The sequence below is a fragment of the Tetranychus urticae genome, chromosome 2, assembly GCF_039701765.1.
Source record: "Tetranychus urticae isolate SD_2017Ah chromosome 2, NJAU_TeUrti_SD_1.0, whole genome shotgun sequence".
In the NCBI taxonomy this organism is placed as follows: Eukaryota; Metazoa; Arthropoda; class Arachnida; order Trombidiformes; family Tetranychidae; genus Tetranychus; species Tetranychus urticae.
Window position 1 is genome coordinate 23,306,915 of NC_142959.1, and position 21,515 is coordinate 23,328,429.

General features: G+C 30.1%; 1 protein-coding gene and 3 long non-coding RNA genes across 10 annotated transcripts; 3 read left to right on the forward strand and 1 right to left on the reverse strand.

Moving 5' to 3' along the window:
• Nucleotides 1-6,043: 6,043 nt before the first annotated feature.
• Nucleotides 6,044-10,238, reverse strand: LOC149094157 (uncharacterized). Of its 4 annotated transcripts, none has more exons than XM_089267032.1 (4): nt 9,805-10,238; nt 8,635-9,050; nt 8,322-8,548; nt 6,044-8,190 (listed from the first exon to the last, which is right to left on the reverse strand). In XM_089267032.1, the coding sequence occupies exon 4, from the start codon at nt 6,792-6,794 to the stop codon at nt 6,150-6,152; it is 645 nt and encodes a 214-aa protein (XP_089123158.1). In that variant the 5' UTR covers nt 6,795-8,190; nt 8,322-8,548; nt 8,635-9,050; nt 9,805-10,238; the 3' UTR covers nt 6,044-6,149. The 4 variants fall into 4 exon arrangements, with proteins under 4 accessions (XP_089123158.1, XP_089123159.1, XP_089123160.1 ...); XM_089267033.1 differs by having other exon boundaries at nt 8,635-9,161; XM_089267034.1 differs by having other exon boundaries at nt 8,635-9,430.
• A 92-nt stretch (nt 10,239-10,330) lies between these two features.
• LOC107367429 (uncharacterized) lies at nt 10,331-12,681 on the forward strand. Its single transcript, XR_016198362.1, has 4 exons — nt 10,331-10,572; nt 10,630-11,222; nt 11,625-11,709; nt 11,776-12,681. It is a non-coding gene; the product is annotated as an uncharacterized LOC107367429 (long non-coding RNA).
• A 577-nt stretch (nt 12,682-13,258) lies between these two features.
• LOC107367595 (uncharacterized) lies at nt 13,259-16,837 on the forward strand. Of its 3 annotated transcripts, none has more exons than XR_003083268.2 (4): nt 13,259-14,697; nt 14,769-15,343; nt 15,653-16,128; nt 16,280-16,837. It is a non-coding gene; the product is annotated as an uncharacterized LOC107367595 (long non-coding RNA). The 3 variants fall into 3 exon arrangements; XR_016198361.1 differs by having other exon boundaries at nt 13,300-14,691; XR_016198360.1 differs by lacking the exon at nt 16,280-16,837 and having other exon boundaries at nt 15,653-16,244.
• Nucleotides 16,838-18,473: 1,636 nt separating this feature from the next.
• LOC149094158 (uncharacterized) lies at nt 18,474-19,751 on the forward strand. 2 transcript variants are annotated; one of them, XR_016198364.1, is made up of 3 exons: nt 18,474-18,777; nt 19,178-19,312; nt 19,406-19,751. It is a non-coding gene; the product is annotated as an uncharacterized LOC149094158 (long non-coding RNA). The 2 variants fall into 2 exon arrangements; XR_016198365.1 differs by having other exon boundaries at nt 18,481-18,777; nt 19,117-19,312.
• The last annotated feature ends 1,764 nt before the right edge of the window (nt 19,752-21,515 follow it).

Below are 21,515 nucleotides of genomic sequence, written 5' to 3' on the forward strand. Positions count from 1 at the left end.
TTGAGGAGGTTTTATCATTAAAGTTCTGCCCTGTTTAATTTCATCCTTTTTTGGTTTAAAATTTTGCATATCTTGGAAATTAGTCAATGCATGAAATAAAATTGAACATAAATTCATCACATAAAAACAGAAAACTTGAATAACTCTGAAATAGATGGTTTGTTACTAAAAAGGCACAAATAACACAATGATCACATTTATGCACAAATTAACACAAAACTACAAGAAAAATGGGCAAAAACGGGTTAAAATGAATTTCCTTCCATTTTAGATTCTGTTAGTTTGTAGGGAAATGAAAATTGAATCCATTTATAAGATTTAAAAGTTCTTCTGATCTACAGTTTTCGAAGAAATCGAGGTCAAAGTTGAAATTTCGATCGGCTTTTGTTCAGCTATTGAATCAGATTTTTACATGAAACTCATAAAACTGATGCATCTTTTGATGATCAACCAGGAAATGTACTTATCTTGAGAAATTGGACGTTTCTTTTTCTGTAAAACAGATTAGTTCGATTTTTATCTAAACCGACCGCATTCTATGGCCGTAAGAATCAAAGAGCTGAAACTTATTATTTGTCCATAAAAATTGTTAGTTCACATCATGGATTAAATATTTTTTACAATTTTTAAACATTTCTCTCGATCTTGGCCATTATTGTTAGAACTTAAAGCCACGATATTTCGAGTATGGTGGAACCTACAGTCACCATTCTTTCACCAATTTAATTCTCCGATAATTAATAATTAAATGCATTTCATTAAATTTGCATCAGGACATTCGGGTTATGATATTTGGGTTGTAAATCTACGAGAAACAACTTATTCATCAAAGTAAAATCATTTTAATGCATATCTTGGTAAATAAACCACTTTTCTGGTTAAAACTACAAATGTGATACAAAGAATGCTGCAAAAGACTCGAAGATTTGAGCTAAGAGTTGAAACTTGGTGCGTTTGTAGGGATTTAAAAACGGAGTCTATTGGTGCTATAAAATAATTCATCCGATGGACAGTTTTTTAGAAAATTGAGGTCAAATTTGGAACTTCGATCACCTTCTGTGCAATTATGGAAGCAGATTTCTTAATGAAACTCATTTTAAGTGTATTAACTTTGATGAACGATCAGAAAATGGTCTTATTTCGAGAAATAACATTCTCTGTTTCGGTATAATAGATAAAGTTCAATTTGCAGTCGAACCAATCGCTTACTGTAACCGTAAGATTAAGTGAGCTGAAACTTATAATTTTTATATAAAATTTGTTGGCAAACATCTTGAATTAAATACTTTATTCAATTTATCAACGATTATCTTGATTTTGGCCTTTAAACTGAAAACTTTGAGCCTCGATATTTTGCGGATTGTTTCATATAAAATCATCATTCTTGGCCAAACATTAGATTTACTTATGGGCGAAAATATATTGAAAAGTTGAATCATTCAAGATTCTATAAAAAAAGTTATAGCATTGGATTTCTTATGTTGCCAGTTGATTTATGATGTTGAACAGTTATTCAAACACAAATCTTTGTTAGAAGGATATTCATTATAAAATGGATTAGTTAAGACTTTTACAGGTATCATGTTATAGTCCATTTTGCAAACTAATATTTGGTTGAAAAATGATGTCTGTAGATTATGCCATACACGAAATATCGAGGCTCGAATATTTCCGTTCAAAGGCCAAAATTTTGAGAACTGTTGAGGAATAGAAAAATCTGCTCAGCCATGAATGTTTACAAACAATTTTTATGGACGAAGCACAAGTTTCAGCCCGCTAACTCTTACACTCATGGAATGAGGCCGGTTTTAATAAAAATCGAACTTGATCTGTTTTACAGAAAACGAAAATGTTATCTTCCAAAATATGACCATTTTCTGGTTTATCATCAAAAAGAACATTAGTAAAATAAGTTTAGTGAAAAAATATGCTTCCATAGCTCGAAAAAAGGCGATCGAAGCTTCAACTTTGACCTCAATTTCCTCGAAAACCGTCGATCTGATGAATCATTGATTAGCACCAATAGACTCAGATTTCATGTCTCTACAAATGTACCAAGTCTCAACTTTATGCTCAAATGTTCGCGTCTTTAGCAGTAATTTTTGCATTCCATTTGCAAGTTTAACCAGAAAATTGGTTTATTTACCAAGATATGCATTAATATGACTTTTGTTTGTTGAATAAGTTGTTTCTTGCACATTTACAGCCCAAATATCATGATCCAAATGCGCTTATTGAAAGTTATTGAATTGCATTGAATCATTTATTAGTGGCGGAGCAAATTAGTGAAAGAATAATGAACGTAGATGATTCCATTCTCGAAATAATTAGCTTCAAAGTTTTAAGTCCAATGACCAAAATCAAGAGAATTCTTGATAAATTGAAGAAAGTAGTCAATGCATGTGGTGTATAAACAATTTTTATGGACGAAGCACAAGTTTCAGCTCGCTAACTCCTACACTCATGGCATGTGATCGGTTTAAATAAAAAGCGAACTTAACTGTTTTACAGAAACAAAGAAATTTTATTTATCAAAATTTGACCATTTTCTGGTTTATCATTGGAAGATACATCAGTGGTGTAAGTTTAGAGAAAAAATTTTCTTTCATAGCTGAACAAATGGCGATCGAAGTTTCAACTTTGAGTTCGATTTTCTCGAAGACTGTACAACGTATGAATTATTAAATAGCACCAATGGACTCAGTTTTTATGCCCTCACAACCCCATTGAGTCTCAACTCTTAGATCAAATGTTCGAGCATTTGGCTGTACCATAAATTGGTTTATTTACCAAGTTATGGGTTTAGATGAGTTTTGCATGTTGAATAAGTTGTTGCTCGGCCATTCAAAACATAAAAATCATAAGCCAAATGCACTAATTGAAAGATATTGAATTGAATTGAATTAATAATTAGTGGAGAATTAAATCAATGAAATAATGATGATTGTAGATGATGCCATTCTCGAAATATTGAGGCTCAAAGTTTTAAGTCCAATGGCCGATATCACGAGAACTGTTACTAAATTGAAGAAAGTAATCAAAGCATGTGTTGCACAAACAATTTTTATGGACGAAGCATAAGTTTCAGCTCGCTAACTTTGCCGGTCACATAGATCGGTACATTCAACTGAAAATCGAACTTTGTCAGTTTTACAGAGACAGAAAATTTTATTCCTCTGAATAAGACCATTTTCTTGTTGGACATGAACAGAAACATTGGTAAAATAAGTTTAGTGAAAAAATCTGCTTCCATAGCTGGAAAAAAGGCGATCGAAGTTTCAAATTCGACCTCGATTTTCTAGAAAATGAACTATTTAGTAGCATTAATGGATTCAGCTTTTAATTCCCTACAAAACCTACTAAGTCTCAACTTATAACCCAAATTTTCGAACCTTTGGCGATTCTTTTTGTTTTTCATTTGCAAGTTTAACCAGAAAATTGGTTTATTTACCAAGATATGCATTAATATGACTTTTGTTTGTTGAATAAGTTGTTTCTTGTACATTTATAACTTAAATATCGTTACCCAAATGGGCTTATTGAAAGTTATTGAATTGCATTGAATTATTTATTATTGGAGAACTATTTTAGCGAAAGAATGGAGACTGTAGATGAGGCCATTCTCGAAATATTTAGCTTCAAAGTTTTAAGTCCAATGACCAAAATCAAGAGAACTGCTCATAAATTGAAAAAAGTAGTCAATGCATGGGTTGTACGTACAGTTTTTATGCACGAAGCGAAAGTTTCAGCTCGCTAACTCATACTCTCATGGAATGCGGTCGGTTTGCATAAAAATCGAACTTAACTGTTTTACAGAATCAACAATTATTATTTCTCTGAATTAGATTATTTTCTAGTTCTTCGTCAAAAGATACATCAGTAAGGTAAGTTTCGTGAAAAAATCTGCTTCCATTGTTGAACAAAAGGCGACCGAAGTTTCAACTTCAACCTCGATTTCCTCTGAATCTATCTATCGGATGAATTATTTACTAGCACCAATAAACTCAGTATGCATATTTCTACAAACCAACTGATTCAAAATTTGCGTGAAATTCATTCTTATCCGTTTTACCCATTTGTTTCAATTGAACAACCCAAAGAAACTAAAGTCAAACCAGAAAAGTGGTTTATTTACCAAGATATGTATTGAAATGATTTTAATGGCCAAGATCGAGAGAAATGTTTATAAATTGCATATTTGATCCATGATGTGAAATAACAATTTTTATGGACAAATAATAAGTTTCAGCTCTTTGATTCTTACGGCCATAGAATGCGGTCGGTTTAGATAAAAATCGAACTAATCTGTTTTACAGAAAAAGAAACGTCCAATTTCTCAGTATAAGTACATTTCCTGGTTGATCATCAAAAGATGCATCAGTTTTATGAGTTTCATCTAAAAATCTGATTCAATAGCTGAACAAAAGTCGATCGAAATTTCAACTTTGACCTCGATTTCTTCGAAAACTGTAGATCAGAAGAACTTTTAAATCTTATAAATGGATTCAATTTTCATTTCCCTACAAACTAACAGAATCTAAAATGGAAGGAAATTCATTTTAACACGTTTTTGCCCATTTGTCACTAAATTTCGTTTTTCAAATTTACCGGTAAAGATTCTAATGACAGTTTAGTGAAAGTAGGTAACGCCACTGCATGAATAAAAATACTAATATTAAGAGTTGACATAAATTGATTGTTTTTTGGAATAGTGCAAGTCTTAAACTTTAAGTTATCAACTTAATTTTGCTAAATGAATCTATTCTGATGTGAATAAAGTATGCCATAACTCCAACCAGCTATTGATTATGTGGTGAAGCTGACCTTCAAAGCTTTGAGTTGATTTAAAACGGAAAACTTTGTGTTAAAATTTACTCTAAACAAACAATTTAGTACACATGTTTATGAAAGAGAAAGGCCATCTCTATTGTTGAAGATTAAATAATAACAATGATGGATAACAACAAAGTAGATGTACATGAATAGATTCAGTGTCAATGTTGAGTAAAGATAAAAATAAATTTTGTTCACAGGTACATTGAAAGAGCTTTGGGTGATTGTAATTAAACTTGCGAGATAAATATGTGAATAAAATGGAATCAGTCAACAAAAATTGAAGAGACAATTATTGTTGCAAATGGTTTTATAAAAAATAAATCTTTTTTCCTTGTTTGTTCAGATTGCTCGGGTTTTTGTATAGCCATAGACTCGGTATATAAAAGATGGATTCACAGGTTGAAAAATTAAAAATAAGGGAAAAACAAGTGCAAGTGTTTCAAACTGTGTCCACTTTCCTGTCAAATCAAACGTTTTCATCTGTGTTTTGATATTTGTTTCACCTTTAACATTAGTATTGCTGAATTTATAAACATGGGTTTAGTGAAACATCAACGAGCCACTTTGATATTTGTTTTGGTCACTTTCATGGTTATTGTTTTAGCTCGAGAAGCTTCAGCAGTCAAAAACACAACCAGTGCTGAAACCGAAAAGGAAAGTGACTCAAATTCATCATCTGAGGAGGATAAGAAGAGCGACAAATCATCCAAAGAAATGGGTACAACCAGTAGCAACAATGATACCAACAGCACCAAAAGTGGTAACGAAACCAAACCAGAAAATGGTGGATCAGAAGCATCCAAATCGTCGTCTTCATCATCATCTGGAGGCAAAAAACCTGGTAACTCTAAGGAACGAAAAGGTTAATTGATTAATGGTTTGATTTACATGGACAATTATGGAAAATTTCACGAAAATTGGTTCTTTTTTCTTCTCTTATTGAGTTATCTCGTTTTCACTTTGCTATTAATACATTCACCATTGTTTAACTTTGATTCATTGTCAACAAATTACAACATGTAATCAAATATCATTGGAAAAAAATTCAATAAATTTTAATAGAATTGACAATTTAAACTTTATTTCATTTTCTTCCTAAATTGTGAGTAAAACATTATTGTAGATAAACATGTTGATGTCGGTAGTGAAACTAGAAATGACAAAACTCAATGGTGAATAACTTTCATTCAATAAAAGCAAATATTGTTAAGATTCGATAATCCCAAAAATTTATTGAAAATTTAAGTCTTAATAGTTATTCATATACAAAGTGTTAGTATAATACATATTTAGGCAACGTTTACAGTCGAAAATCATTTTTCAATGATTTGGTTTAATATTTCCAACCAATTTTGCAAATCTAAATTGAAGCCGAATCTGGACCTAGGCTGGATTGGAGCCGGTGTTGTTGTGGTTGTTGTTGTTGTAGTCAACATTTGAAATTTAACTCTGTTGATTGCCTTTTCCATTTCTTTCAACAATCCACAATTGTAGTCTACTTTCGCACATTCGCGAGGATGCAACAAACTGCGAATAAAAACCTTTTCGCTTCTATCCAAGAATGAATTACTATCCAATTGGGTTGAATTACTCCAAACTTTGGAAGCCAGGAATTTAATCAAAGGAGCATTTTCACCTGTAATTCGCCCAATTTCACAAGCAAACTCTTCATTACAATTTGCACGATTCAGACCAAACTCGTCAAAAATTAAATCCATTACTTTGAAACGGGAGAGATTGTAAACACTTGAATTGTAACCAGACCCGTTGATGAATCGATTGTACTGAAAGGCCATGTCTTTCGCTCCAGATTGCAGTGTAATTAAACTTCCAATAATAGAGATGATAAAAGTGACTGAAGGAACAACCAGAGCGTTAAAAGTCGGTGTTACTAAACTGATGAACTCCGGAGCTGAAGCTCTGGCAACACTGAGTAAAACATCATTGTAAATAATCATGTTGATGTCGGTAGTGAAACTAGAAATGACAAAACTCAATTCGTTTCTTATGTCTTTTATAGTCAACCACTTTAGCTTCTTAAAATTTTAAAGCGCTTATGGCTTTCAATTGTAAGATTGAGTTTGAGATTGACTTCTTTGTGTTATTATATTGTTTATATTGAGCTACAAATTTCGCTGAAAGGCGGATTAGATTACTTGTAATTTCGGTGTTACTAGAAACTCATTGATACAATTGAAAATTGAACGGCATTTAAATCGTATCTCTTTAATGATATTTAAGCTAAATGAAGTGAAAAAGTCAATTTAATAAATAATATTTCTTTCTTGCCATTGCTTTGTACTGGAGTCTAAGAAAAGCAAGAATTGAAATACGATCAAGTGAAATTTGATTGAATTTTCATCATATTCATGAGAAGCTGCAATTTGATCTCTATTATTGCAAAAAATTTGAAAAAAAACTGTTTGTTATTTTGGAAAAAGACAAGACAGAGTAAATCAAATATTCGGTTAGTCTAACTATGTTGTTTTCAAATCAAAAAATTGAAAAAAAGATTAAATCTTTTCATTGATGTTAACCTGGCAAAGAAGAGGTTATATTTCTTATACCAACAATTTATTTAAAGCTCAATTGCATTCACTGATGAAATAAAGATGAACAATAAAAAAAGATCAAGTAATTCGACGATTCAAACATGATTGTCTCATTTGATCAGAAATTTTTTACCAAAAAACCAAAAATGGTTTCAATCTAAGTGATACGACAATCAAATTACCAGAAACTGAAGCTAAATCTGGGTATACAGTTGGACATTCTGGTTCCAGGATTCAACCAATTTGCACTAATTGTTGTTTTTAATCAAGCCAATTAAAAAGTCTTTTCTGATCTTCAAATTTTAGCCAACTATGTTTAACAGCTTTGGGTAATTGTGTTGACTCTCAGTCAGGTTGATTCATTTTCTGGTTCCTGGGTTGAAGACTTTTAAACGAATTAGAAGAAAGTTTGAAGTTGCACTTTCATGAGAATTGAAAATAAAATGCAAACCAAAAGATAAACTGAACAAGTTGAACAAAAATTGTCTAACTAAATTAGATTTTAAGTTATCCAATCTGAATCAGTGAATAAAATATCTAGAGAATTGCATTTATCTTCAACTCTTTTGATCTTTACTTTTCTTTTTCTCCAGCCGTATTTGTCTTCCTTTCCGTTCCTTTCCATCAGATCAACAAGATAATGAAATGAGAAATAAAATGTAAGACGAAGATGATGATAAAGATGAAAAAAGTAAGCACTGTTTTGCATTTTCATTTGCCTCTGTAATTGGATGTCGGGTAATCCTCTTATAAATTGAATGATGAAAACCAAGTTAAGATGATGATGATGATTAAGTAAGAACTAGTAAAAAAGGATAAAAACAAAGTCAAGTTAGGGTTTGTTTTACCAGTGATGAAAGGGATGAGGATGACTGAATTAGAATGACTTTTTTAGGTAACAAAAGGATTTGATTGGAGAAATTTCTGTCTTACCTTTTCAGTATTCACATTCATTCAGGAATTATTATGGATTAAATTTTACTCAGCAAACAGCAATGTCTATATAAATCTAAATTTGAATTTACAAATCAGTTTATAACAGAATACAATTTGTTTATTAAATCAATTTGATTTAGTTTCCTTGGCTCAAAATCCAGTGGCATGTAGTTCAATCATGGCTTTCAGGCTGTGTAAAGTTTTCCTCACAAAGATTCGAGATCCTACAAAAAAAGTTATAGCATTGCATTAGTTATGTTTTCAGATTTGATACTTGATTTATAAAGGTAAAGGTCACTCAAACACAAACCTTTGTTTGAAGGAAGTTCATTATCAAATGAGTTAGCTCTGATTTTAGTTGATATTCAGTCATATTTCAACCCATAACAAAATCTAATGATCAGGCAAAGAATGATGATTGTAGGTTCTGCCATCCTCGAAATATTGAGGCTGACAGAATTGAGATAACTTTTGATGAATCGAAGTGACCTCTTGTACAGCAAGAGAAAATTTTATTTCCCGAAAAATGGATTTTTTGGTTGTTCATCGAAAGTTACATCAGTAGAACGAGTTCCATGAAAAAATCTGCTTCCATAATTGAATAAAAGGCGATCCAAGTTTCACTTCAGACTCGATTTTCTGGAAAACTGGAAATCGCGGAAATCCTCACATAGCATTAATGGACTCGGTCTTTATGTCCTACAAACCCACAAAGTCTTTAAGTCTCTAAATCGAAAGGAAAATTTCACTCTTTTTGGTTAATTTTGGCTTTTTAGTGAACAGGACGGCGAAAGTCAAAATAGCAAAAGCCATTTGAGCGAAACTCCTCCAAGCTATCTTTAATTTAAGCAAATTAAATCTCTTTGTTACAAACACTTTAAACAGATTAAATGGATCGGAGTAGATTCAATTGGATTACAAACATTGCAACTATGAATTTCGCTATTATATTGGCTCGCGTCTTTCGTCCAGGCCCTTGTTAAAATCCTTTCAGTTTAACCACAATTTTTACACATAATTTGATACACCGACTTTGTGTGCTGTATAGACGATTAACTTGAAAATAGAGTACATTTGAGTTCAATTTCACTCAAAATAATGTGAAGCTATCAGAAAGGTAAAATAATTGTTTTCAAAAAATAATCACTTTTTCTATCAGTATTATATTTGAACTTTGTGATTATTAACATAATAACTTTCGTTCAAAAATAATAACCTGTAAAAAATATGATAAAAAATATTTACTTTCCTCTTTTTTAATCTCAAGAGAATGCCTTGAATATTATGACTTTTTTGCGTTAAAAAAAAGGTGTAACATGGTTATCTTTTTGTATCGAATCCATTGAAATAAAGTAATTTTCATGAATTTCTTTCAACATTTTGCATTGAATTCTCAGGAAAAAAACTTAAATAGTAAAGAGAGAGGAAAATGGCGAGAGTAAACAGAGAATAAATAAATTGAAAATTAAAATGTGTTTACCATCTTTAGTTGTTACCAGAATTTTTTATCGAGAGTCTCAAGTTATGCATACCGAGAATAACACAGTAGTGAAGGATGAATCTATGAAATCGTCGTGATTTATAATTTCCAAAGTTGAGTTTGACAAGTGGAAGATGTTAAAGATGATGATGATGATGTTACCTATAGCTTGACTTATAATCATGAAGTGGTTCACTTTCACAGAAGTATATAACTTTGTTACTAAAAGAGGTTAAATAATAGAGATGACAGGCGCTATAAAGGTAAATTTGATTGGATTCAACTTTAATTCAAATAGCAGAGGAGTTAACCAGATGACGGTGTTGAAGATGATCGAGATTATGGAAGATTAAATTGAATAACAAAATGAAAAGGGTTAATGTGACGAGGAAAACAAATAAAAATAATGAAAATACATTTCGATTAATCATTGAGCGTTTAATTGATATCAGATATTGAGACTCAGATCCATATCAATCCATAAAATAAGTCTAATTGATACAAAGCAAAAGATGTCAGTCTCTTCTGGCTCGATTAAAAATGTAAAAACGTAATTAGGATTGTTTATTTAACGTAGTTTTGTTTGAGTTAAATTAATTGGTAAAATTGAACCTGATTAATCCACAGTTAAATTGCCTTTTAGTTAGCTATTGTGACCTATCAAAGGTAACTACCGAAGATGGTCATCGAAGAGTTTGCTATAAGTAATTGTAAAAAGTGCATTGGGAATAATCTGGAATATTTGGACTTGAATATAAAAGCTGAAAGGTAAGAAGATAATAATAATAATAATACAATGATGGTCAATTTTTCTTTTATCTTTAGCATCATTTGAATCAAAGTGTCTCCAGAGAAATAATATTATCAAATGGATTAGTCAAGTTAATGGTTCTTTTAATGCGTCAAAAAAGCCCGATGAATCTCGCCTAATCTCATCTTTAACATCTTTACATGCACCCTTAAAACAGAGAGAGAGAGTTGACAATGATTTCAATTGTTAATAATCTTGATCATTAATAATTAACAGTGATTTTCAAAGTGGACACGTGTTAATCTTTTCCTGGATCGTCATAATTATCGCCATATTTGCTGCATATACCAATTCAATACCTGGTAATGGATTCGCGACTCCTTTTATAAAAAAATTTTCAAGTCAATTCAACATACGATGTTTGACAAACTCTTCAACCCACTATCAACACAAACACGAACAATATGCAATAACTTCCGTTATGATTTCAATAGATGTTAACAGAAGTAGTAGAAGCAGCAATTGAATTGTCAACAATCTAAAGCCACAACCTGTTAAAGTAAATAAACCCTGAGATTTCACCATCTAATGTGGTTTCACCGTCATCAAGCCTGTCTTTGTGTTCCTACTCTACATTTGCCAATCATTCTTCCTGTTAATATAACAAGTAGGTAAGAATGTATTATTATGATGATTATTATTTATCTCTTTTCTTTTGCTCGGCCTCTGAAAGATATGTGAAGATGAGACCATTTTTCTTCCTGTTTTTCAACCAGAAATGTAGAGCTAAAAAGTGAATTGAGTTGAAAAAAGCCTAAAAATGGTGTAAATTTAACTGATACAAATAAAAAGTAAAGTTGAATCTAAAATGAATGGGTTTTACTTGAAAAACATGAAAATTTACTTGCTTTCACTATTTTCATGTTTCTCATCTTATCATTCATATCTATTTCTGTAAAACATTTTTACACTCAATATTAAGCTTTATACATTTTTACATCAAAAAAGCCCAAATATTTTACTTATTTTTGTTTTTTTTTATTTTGTTGATTTTTCCTCTTATTCAAAGGTTCGCAAAATATTCAAACATGGATGTAAAAGAGCAAACAGATGGAAATGGTTAATGTTCATGATTTCAGACTGAATCACACCAAGTAAGTCACCAAAATTTTCATAATATATTTCAATTTGTTCTCATCTTTTTCTCTTTTTTTTATTAGAATCAATCCCAAAGTGACCCTAAAGTGACCTTTCCATTCTCAATGAAACATTTTGGACTTACGGACTCTGAGATTTTGTTTTATTAACCATTATTGATAAACAAATGGATGAAACTAGATTGAAAATAATGGACATAAAAAACAGCAATAATCACCATAATCGTCATCAATGATTACAATAATGGCTTTTTCCACTAATAACGCAATGTTTATGTGAATGGTTATGATTACAATAACAATCTTGATAATAGTAATAATCATAATAATATCAACATGAGGTCAACTCGAGTGACTTGGTCAGTCTAGATTAACATTGAAAACGCGAAATGTTTAAATAGCCACAAGTCAATATGTTTACAATAGAGGACAAATTTTTTAGTCTTGTAAATTTTGATTCCTTGCAGATATTTTTTTGATTATTCCTGTTATTATGGTAATAATATAATCATAATCATTTTAATACTCATCATTCTTAGCTTTTCCATAACCTCCCATTACCACCCATTTACCCTCCTTCAATCCTCCTTTTATCTCACCAATAATGAAGATATAATAAGAAACTTCACTCCAGGGTTACTCAACTTACTTCAACTACATAATACATATTCAAATAATCACAGCTTAAATATCAATGTTGTTGTCGAAAGATGAAAAGTAAATGTAAAAGTGAAACTCACTTTTGTTGATATATTTTTTTTGTAGAAGACCAAAAACATGACAAGCAAAAGTGTCCTTTCAAGCTTAAACATCATGTATATTTTGTTAGTTGAATGGTCATGGTAATGGTCATCGAATCTTAGTGTTGTGACTTCTTTGACTGGTCAAGTTAACACACTTGAACAATAAAGACTTAAAATAACATACCTTTTATCAACAATAAAAACATATACATATTAAGCATAATAATAGCAATATCTAATATACATTATAATATGTGAATCTTTCAATTTTTTATTTGCTGCTGTACCAAAATAAAGAGAGAGACTTCTGTAAATGCAGTTGAAGCTTTTGGTCAATTGGCTTGTTAGAAGATAATAGACTTTAGTCTATTTCTTGAGGTGGACACTTGAATAATAAACATAAACCATATTTAACAATATTATTATGATTACTATTATTGATAGAGTTGTTGTTTACATGCATATTAGGATGAGGTAAATAGGTATAAAGATTATTTTGTTATGGATAAGTGAAGAGAGCATTCAACTGTAATTGATGGACTCGTGTAGGTCAAATTGAGGTGATGAAAGGCTAAAATTGATGTACATATGAACAAGCTAACATGTTAGATTATGATGACCTTTACCTCCTCCTAAGGTTTTCACAAAATGTCCAGTATTTACTTTTAATACTCTTTATTTTTTAACTTGTCAAAGAGACTAGCAAAAAAAAGGTTCAAATGTTAACATTGATAAGATTGGACAGTTTATTTTGCCCGCGAGTTACAATCTCTTGGCAACAATGAAAGTCTAACATCGCCCTTTTCACTTCAACAGCTGTAATTAATTACACTTTTACTTGGATTCAGTTGATTAAGATTAAATAGTTCAACTTTTATCTTCAAGCTTTTTATTCAATGATCACTGATCAACCAACATGCCATAATCATCGGTATCATCACCATTTACATAACCCTCTTGTAAACCATTACTTACTAGGCATATAAGTGTCAAAGAGTAAAACATTTAGATTGTGATAAAAGTCTGTGGGAGTTTAAAATGATGTTTTTTTATGTTATTTCATGTGAGTGAAATATAGTAAAGTGTATCTACTATCTTCATATTTGTCATCATCATCATCATCGTCGTCTTCGTCTTTATCTTTGTTGTATTAAGAGGGAAAAAAGTTACACTCAACTCACTTGGCAAACTCATTTTTCTTTCACTTAAATTGTACTTACTTGTTAGGTAAAAGATGATAGTGAAAGTAGGAAATGTAATCCAATTGGGTTTCCATTTAATGTTGTTGTTTTTTGTTGCTTGTTGATGTTGATGTAATGCAATGTTCATCAATCCGCAAACATGTTACATTAAATGACATACAATGACAATGAATCTTCACATCAAAATATCGACCATCATCTCTTATCTCCATCCATTCTACTCTATAACCAGTTACCTATCTTTGTTATTCATCTTCATTCCTCTTACAACTTACCTTACAACATCATTTTATTTTACTTTTTATACACTTTACTTTTATCCTTTTCTCTCTACTATTTATCTCAACTTTACATCCCTATTGATAATCAACTTGTTAACCTTATTTGTTTTTATTAACCAATAGATTTATATCATTCCCATCATTAGACAACAGTAAAATTAGTTTACAGCCATTATGCTCTATAAAATGAAATTAAAATTGTCTCTTATTCAATTATGAACAGTGTCTATTATTAATTTGTTTCAGATGTGTAAAGTGATGATAGTTATTGACTTTGTCAGTTACAAATTGATAAACAAAAAATCCAAAATTACGATTAAATTAATTTGATTCAAAAAAAGCGCTTTCCATTAGTTATGCCATCTGATGAGCGTATGCAGCTATTAACTGGCGGTCAAAGACAAGCTGCATGTTGCACCATCCATTAAAATGACAACCATCCATCACATTTAATTTGATTGTTATGGGTTTTTAATTCATTCTGATTTGCTAATCAGTCATTTTGTCACCTTTAAACTATGTTAAATCAACTGGTCCTTTATGTGTTAAGTGGCAATTATTAAAGCCACTTGTGTGTCTTGACTTTTTACCAAAACCTATCTTTCAGTATAAAAGATGTGATTTGTGTGAAATTTTTTATTCCATCGTTTAGCTGTTTATTAAATTTTATATTTTCAACCAATTTTTATACACTTATCAGGCATTTGAACAGTTATTGGAATTTTCAGCCAAATATTGTTCTTGATGGTAAAGGTAAAGGTAAAATTTTGTTTTCACAATTTCCACTTCTATTTGATCATTTATTGATATCTTTTTTGTTTCTCTTTTAGCAGTTACCATGAATTATAAATTGTTTAAATATAATACTGTTTCTCAACTGTCGTCAATTATCAGGAGATTTATCGGTGCTTAATTTAGCTGATTAAAGTTGAATAATCACTGAATATTTCATTTACGGATATGATATGTGGAAAAACTCTACTGATTTATCTTTACTTTTATAAATTCAGCTAAGTCCGATTAACCATTTTTTTCCCTCCTCATCAACTTCAATAACCCTTTTAAAGGCTTAAACCATAAGCTCATTCATTTGTTATTATTGTATTAATGTTGCAACTATTAATAACATAAAAAAACTTTTCCACTCTTCATATTTTGATTTTTATCTTCTCAATTTGTCTCAAATTTACGCAACCATCTGAACTCATTTTGACGATTGTTGGGATTAATTTTGTTACACCAGATATAAACAGATCGATATTTTTCCTTATTCATAATCACAATAATCAAGATGATGGAATCAATCTTATTCTGTGGATGCCTAAAAAAGGGAGGATAAAAAAGCCAAAGATCCATTGAAAGATCAACAGCAACAATTTGATAGATTCAAATGTTAAGTTAATTGGTAAGTAAAGTTGATTATTCTGATAGCGAAATATTTACTGATAAAATAACATGATAAGTTGATGACAATAAAACTAAAACATGAGCATATGTATCAAGTAATTGACTTTTTTTTAAATAGACACAACAAAGAGTGACTATTCAAGTTTGATTTTCATGTCTTGTTCACCATCAACTTCAACATCTAAAATTGTCTCAAAGTTTCATTTGAATTTACGATTTGAATGCATTACATCTTTTTTTTCAAACAACAATAGCTAACAAAATAGACTAACATAAACATTTCTTTCTTTCTTTCCTTTCTTTTTAGCCACCCTCTTGTGTTGTTTTTGCCCACCCCAGTTATTATTGCTCTTGACTCTCAAATCAGTTGTCAAGAGAGTAAATGATATCGCTTTTGGCTAGTTGACGCTCTTTTGTGTATAACTTGAATCCAACTTGGTTTATGTGCATATTGGTAATGGGTATGGTTGAATACCCATTCGAGCATCATTTTTAAATCAACTTGAAGAGGATTAAATCATCTCAAGAGGAGCTCTGTTGATGCTGATAAACTTAGGCATAAAAACCTGACGAAGCAGGAAAGAGTGGCCTTCAGAGGATTCCTCAACTATCGCGCCCATCAGCTGATTCAGTCACAAAAAAGTTCATCCATGAAGTAGGAAATGAAAAAGATGTCTCGACGAAAATCAATAATGTAAAGCGAGGATCAAAGAATATCAGAGAAGGAAAGAAAAATGATCAGGGAAAAGAAAATGATGATTAAAAGGACGAGGGAAGATGATGGTAACATGATAGTCAAATCAAGCGTCTTGATTATTAAAAATGGAAGACTATTTATTGTGTCACTCTATTATTAACCATCAATATTTAGACTTTATAAACCCATTGAAAACCTTTTTTGTGACCTTTTCTAAAACTTTCTCTTTCTCTTCAGTTGTCTCTTGTGAATATGAATATAAAGATTGGAATTATCGGAGAGGATCAAAGATGATGAGATAGAGAAATGAGGCTGAGATGTCACCTCGACATTCAATAGCAACAATTAATCCTAGATCCTAGTCTCATCCCCAAAGGATCTTGCTAAAAGGGACTGTCATATTTCACTAATCTTTCTTCTCTTTCTTCTCTTTCTCTTTTTCCACTTTTACTCTTTACCTTCATCATCCTCCTCCACCACCTCCTCCTACTTTTATTATTGTTAAACTATTCAACATCAAGATATCAATCGAAATTTCCCCTCCTTTTTCTGATGATGATCAGGATCAGCATCGTTTACCAATTATCAAAACCATTTACTACTTAACATTTTTGCTAATTCAGATTCCCCTGATGAAATTGAGTGTCCATCATCAAACAACATCAACACACAAAAAAGTCAATTCATCCAAATCTGTTCATCTCTCTCTCTCTTCCTCTTCCCATCTGTCTATTATTATATTCACTGTTGATGTTCATCCTTATTTATTGTTGTATCTAATGACATTATCTTAAATCATTGTGCTTGATCCTCATTTATTTATCATTTTAAATCTTGAAGGTTGATTGTTTTAGTTTAGACTCCAAACACAACTCCAACAATAATTTCTATTGATGATAATCAATTAAGATGGATTACCTTTCTTTACCTTTGATTTACACTTGTACAGCTTTAAGTTTGTTGCCAAATAGACAAAGTGTTTCACAATTAATATTGAGTTGAATCAATTATGCTTGAAATTTACTGAAATCAATGAACTTGGGAAGCTAGATGAAATGCTTTTAATCAAAACAATAAGAATAGAAATAACATTTTCAGGGACAATTTTTCAGAGTATTTACAAGGAACAAAAGCAAAGATTGTAACAGAAAAGGATTAAATACTTTATCTTTATCCAGTTGATGGTTAAACACAAACATCATCTTTAACAAGAACAACAATTGAGTTGACAAAAATTGAAGGTTTTGTCAGGTAAAAATGCTTATTGAGAAGATAATTTATTTTTGTTTCTTCTCAAGCTTTTGTTATCTTCCTTTATTTTGGTCCTCTTTTTCATGGAAGACTGGAAAAGTCATTTTTAAAAGAGTGATTAAGGAAATCTAATCCTTTTATACTTATAGTAGGTTAATCCTAACCTCAAAATATTAATTGGATTGAGATAGATAGAGTTGAAGGGTTTACATTCCCCTTTGGGTCAACAATGATAAATAACGAGAATGACATCAATTTATTATTTACCTGTTAAGTTAAATCATTGTTAGCAGCAGTTAAAAGCTTACAAACAACTTAAAATTGTTAACAAAATTATCTCTCTCTTTAAATATGTCAATGAACATAATTAGAGCAAACAATTGACCACCACTTAATTTGAGAAGCAAACGTTTAACTAATCATTATTAACTCCATTTCATCCTGTTTCTGGGATTTTTACAAAAATATTATTCACAGCAAAAATAAAGGGAAAATCATCTAAACCAAACAACTAACGGTTGTGTATGTTAATAAAGCAAAGTACAAAAATATAATTAAGCTATATTTTTAACTGTATTTTGTCATTATTTTGGGAAAATCTAAGTTTGGGTAAACAACAATTTACTAGATTAACTAAGCAGTTTAACATGAAAGAAATAATAAATGAATGTACGATGAAATATGAAACTTAATGTCTAACTAATGATTTTGTTTTTATCGAAACAAACCAAACCAAGTAGAAACCATTTGAATAAAACAAGATACATTATTGAATGATAATGATGTTATCTGAACTCCCAAGCAACAAGCAACATTCGTCATAATCATAATCATCATGGAGAAAAACAAAATAAAGAAGAAAAAAGGAAAGAAACAGGTTAATATCAAATATAATATGTATTCTGAAATTGTTGTAATTGAGGATTAAATAAGAGCACAATGCTAATTAGCTAATTGATTCCCAGGTAATACAAATTGGGACACACTTATACGATAATATACAAAAAGTCACAGCATCACAGTCACTAAAAGTTATTAAAAAACAAACAAAATAAAGTAATCAAATCAACAAAATCAAAGTGAAAAAATAAACATCAGAAAGGTCAATATTGATAGATCCAATGACTGAGATCCGATACTGATTTCAATGTATTGATTTTAAAACGATGTATCGTTAATTTATTTGTAAACAAAAGACAAAAGTATTATGATCATGATTTTGATTTAAATCATTCAATCGTTGTAATCTCCATTCTTTCCCTGTAACCTTTTAGCGGTAAATTATAATTGTCCTTTAACCTGCTACACTCGCTGGTTAACTCGTGTAACAATAATAACAACAATTGTGCCAATGAAGACAAAACAAACACGCTGACTGATATAATGTTAATAAGTAAAGCAACTTGGAGTAAATTGTATTGAAAGCTAAACATAATGTGAAACCCTTCAAACAGTGAATGTATTATAAATATCTACCTATTTGGGTATGTATATGCATGTATTATTACCATTATAATAGAGAGAAAGGAAGAAATTTTCTCTATTTTACTTTACCTTTTCTCTAAAATACATGAACGTTAAATCGATATTATTCATGTTCATCCAAAGGTAAATTATTATATTTATGTATTTTTATAAATTATTTCAACAGTAAATTTCAAGTTTACTTGTTGGAAGCAAAGTGTTTGAATTTACTTTAAATTGAACAAAAAAAGTACTATTATTGAGATACTAATACACTTTTGATTTTCATGTGAATCATGCTTATGTATGTGTGTGTATACATTTGTGTGCGCTTGTGTTTGTGTTTTACTTGATTTAAGATAAATTTACATTTCTTTTCATTAAATCATATCAAACGATAATAACAAACAAACAAACCAGTGCAACATCCGAATCAGGAAAGCAGTGATAATCAGTGAAAATAAAAAGGAACCACAAAAAAACATTCATCAAGCTTGACTAAACTTAAACATCAATTGAAACATCCACAAACCAAATAAACAGTAACTCTCAAAGGTAAAAATTTTCATCCTTTTCCTCCTTTCAATGTTTAGCTTTTATCATTATTAACTTATTAAAACCGTTTTTTTCACTTTTTTCAATTAACAGATCAACATTTTAATTGGCTCCTTTGATTGCCAGCAATCTTGCTTCAGTAAAATACTCATTACCACAATCAATGAACATCCAGTGACTATGAAACGTCTATTGAGTTACAGACTTTAGTGAATATATACAAAGTAGATTTACATTAAGTAAAAAATAGACTTTAATAGACGTTAATATATTGTTATTATATTATGTGATATTAATATTAAATCAACAATAACCTTATTAACAATCAGAGAAATGATTGAAAAAATACAAAAATTTGCAAATGTAAAATAATGTAAAGCATAAACGGATCAATATGTTTGGAGTTTATTTTACAGCAAAAAAGGTTTTTCCTTTTTTTGCATTGTTATGTGTTTACTTATGATTTGTATCATTGATGGTTTAACAAATCTAATCAAATAAATTTGATCCTTGATCAATAAACTCAGCTGGATACAACAACAATTTGTGTAAAATTGCTTGTTTAACATTGCTATTAACAGACAATCAGACATGAATTTGAAAAGGTATAAAAAATGTATTAAAGCTAATGGACTTTATCAACAGAGTAAATTGGAAAGCAAAGGAATCATTTCAACTAATCTCAACATTATTTTCATCATATTTATCATCGCATTCATCAACATTTCCATCATCATTTTCATCTTCATCACCAATAGTTCAATGAATGAAAAGGAAAAAAATGTTGAAAAGAAAGTCTCATTTTTATGGTTGAACCAATTTTACTTTATTTGATTTAGCTTTTCATCTTTGATCACTATTAACGGGAAATAATATTTTTCCGGTTAACATTATTTTGATTAGTAAAGCATTTATCAAATTACTTGGTAAAGGTTCACCATTACTTAACCAATTTCAATTGCGCTCACCATTAAAACAGTATTTGATTTAAACACAAAACAAAACCTTTACGTGAAACTTGATTGAAACCCATTTTTGGTTTTTTTGCCTTGATGAGCTTTTCCCTTGAAATTCATCTTTATTCACAATTTAAAGTGTCAACTAATTGATTTAATTGTTATTCAAAAGATGTAATTCAATAATTAGTGAAAGATTAATTGATGTTAAAACTGAGGCAAACAAGGATTGATTGGATAAATTGTATTGCCGGCATAAAAGTAGCTCTTGAATAATGAATAATGTTCAAGTTAAGTGGATGTTGATGTTAATGATTTAATCATCATTATTATAATCAATTTGATGATCTCCATCACAATTATCAAATGTTTTATTTGCAAGGAATAGTGACTCACAATAATAATCTTTCCAGCTTTTATGATCATTTCAAATTAATAATCTTTCATCTTTATTATCATCATTTTTTTCATTGTATATAATGTATAACATTTTTTTTATCATTTTCAATGCTCCTTTAACTTTATTCATATTAAATATCATCAAGGGATGAGGATAAAGATGAAATGGACTTGAGGGAAATGTTGATAAATTGGTTATTCTGGTTAAAATGTTAGACTTTTTTAGGTACATTTTTTGTTTGTCAATGTAAAAATGATATTACCTTTTGTTTGTCTGTTGTATGAAAATCTTTTGGTTTAATGATGCTTATTATCATAATCATTATTGTTTATTATTATGGTTTTGTTACATGATTTATAAATTATATTTAATAATAATAAATGATTATAAAGATCATCTTTTTAAAGGTTAATCCATTTTCAATTTGCCCGGTTTAAAATGATTTGTTAACTTATCAACTCCCTCATTGGTTCATTTTGGTTGTCTGGACCAGACAGTCTGGTTCAAAGAGTAAAGAAGAAGAGACTGCGATTGATGATATCCAGATTTGTTGCTGGATAATTGCACAAGTGGTGCTAGTAGTCAGAGATCCTTTCTTTTCTCTCTCTTTTTAATCAAAATTAACAAATTTAATCAGTTAAACAAAATTGATAATTATTGAAAATTACAAAGAGAAAAAGAAAGTCTCTTACTACTAGCACCACTTGTGCAATTATCCAGCAACAAATCTGGATATCATCAATCGCAGTCTCTTCTTCTTTACTCTTTGGTCTGGTTACTTTGTCTTTTGGTTATCTTTTTGCAATTCATTGTTTAATGTTACTTAATTGAATTGATTAATATTGAT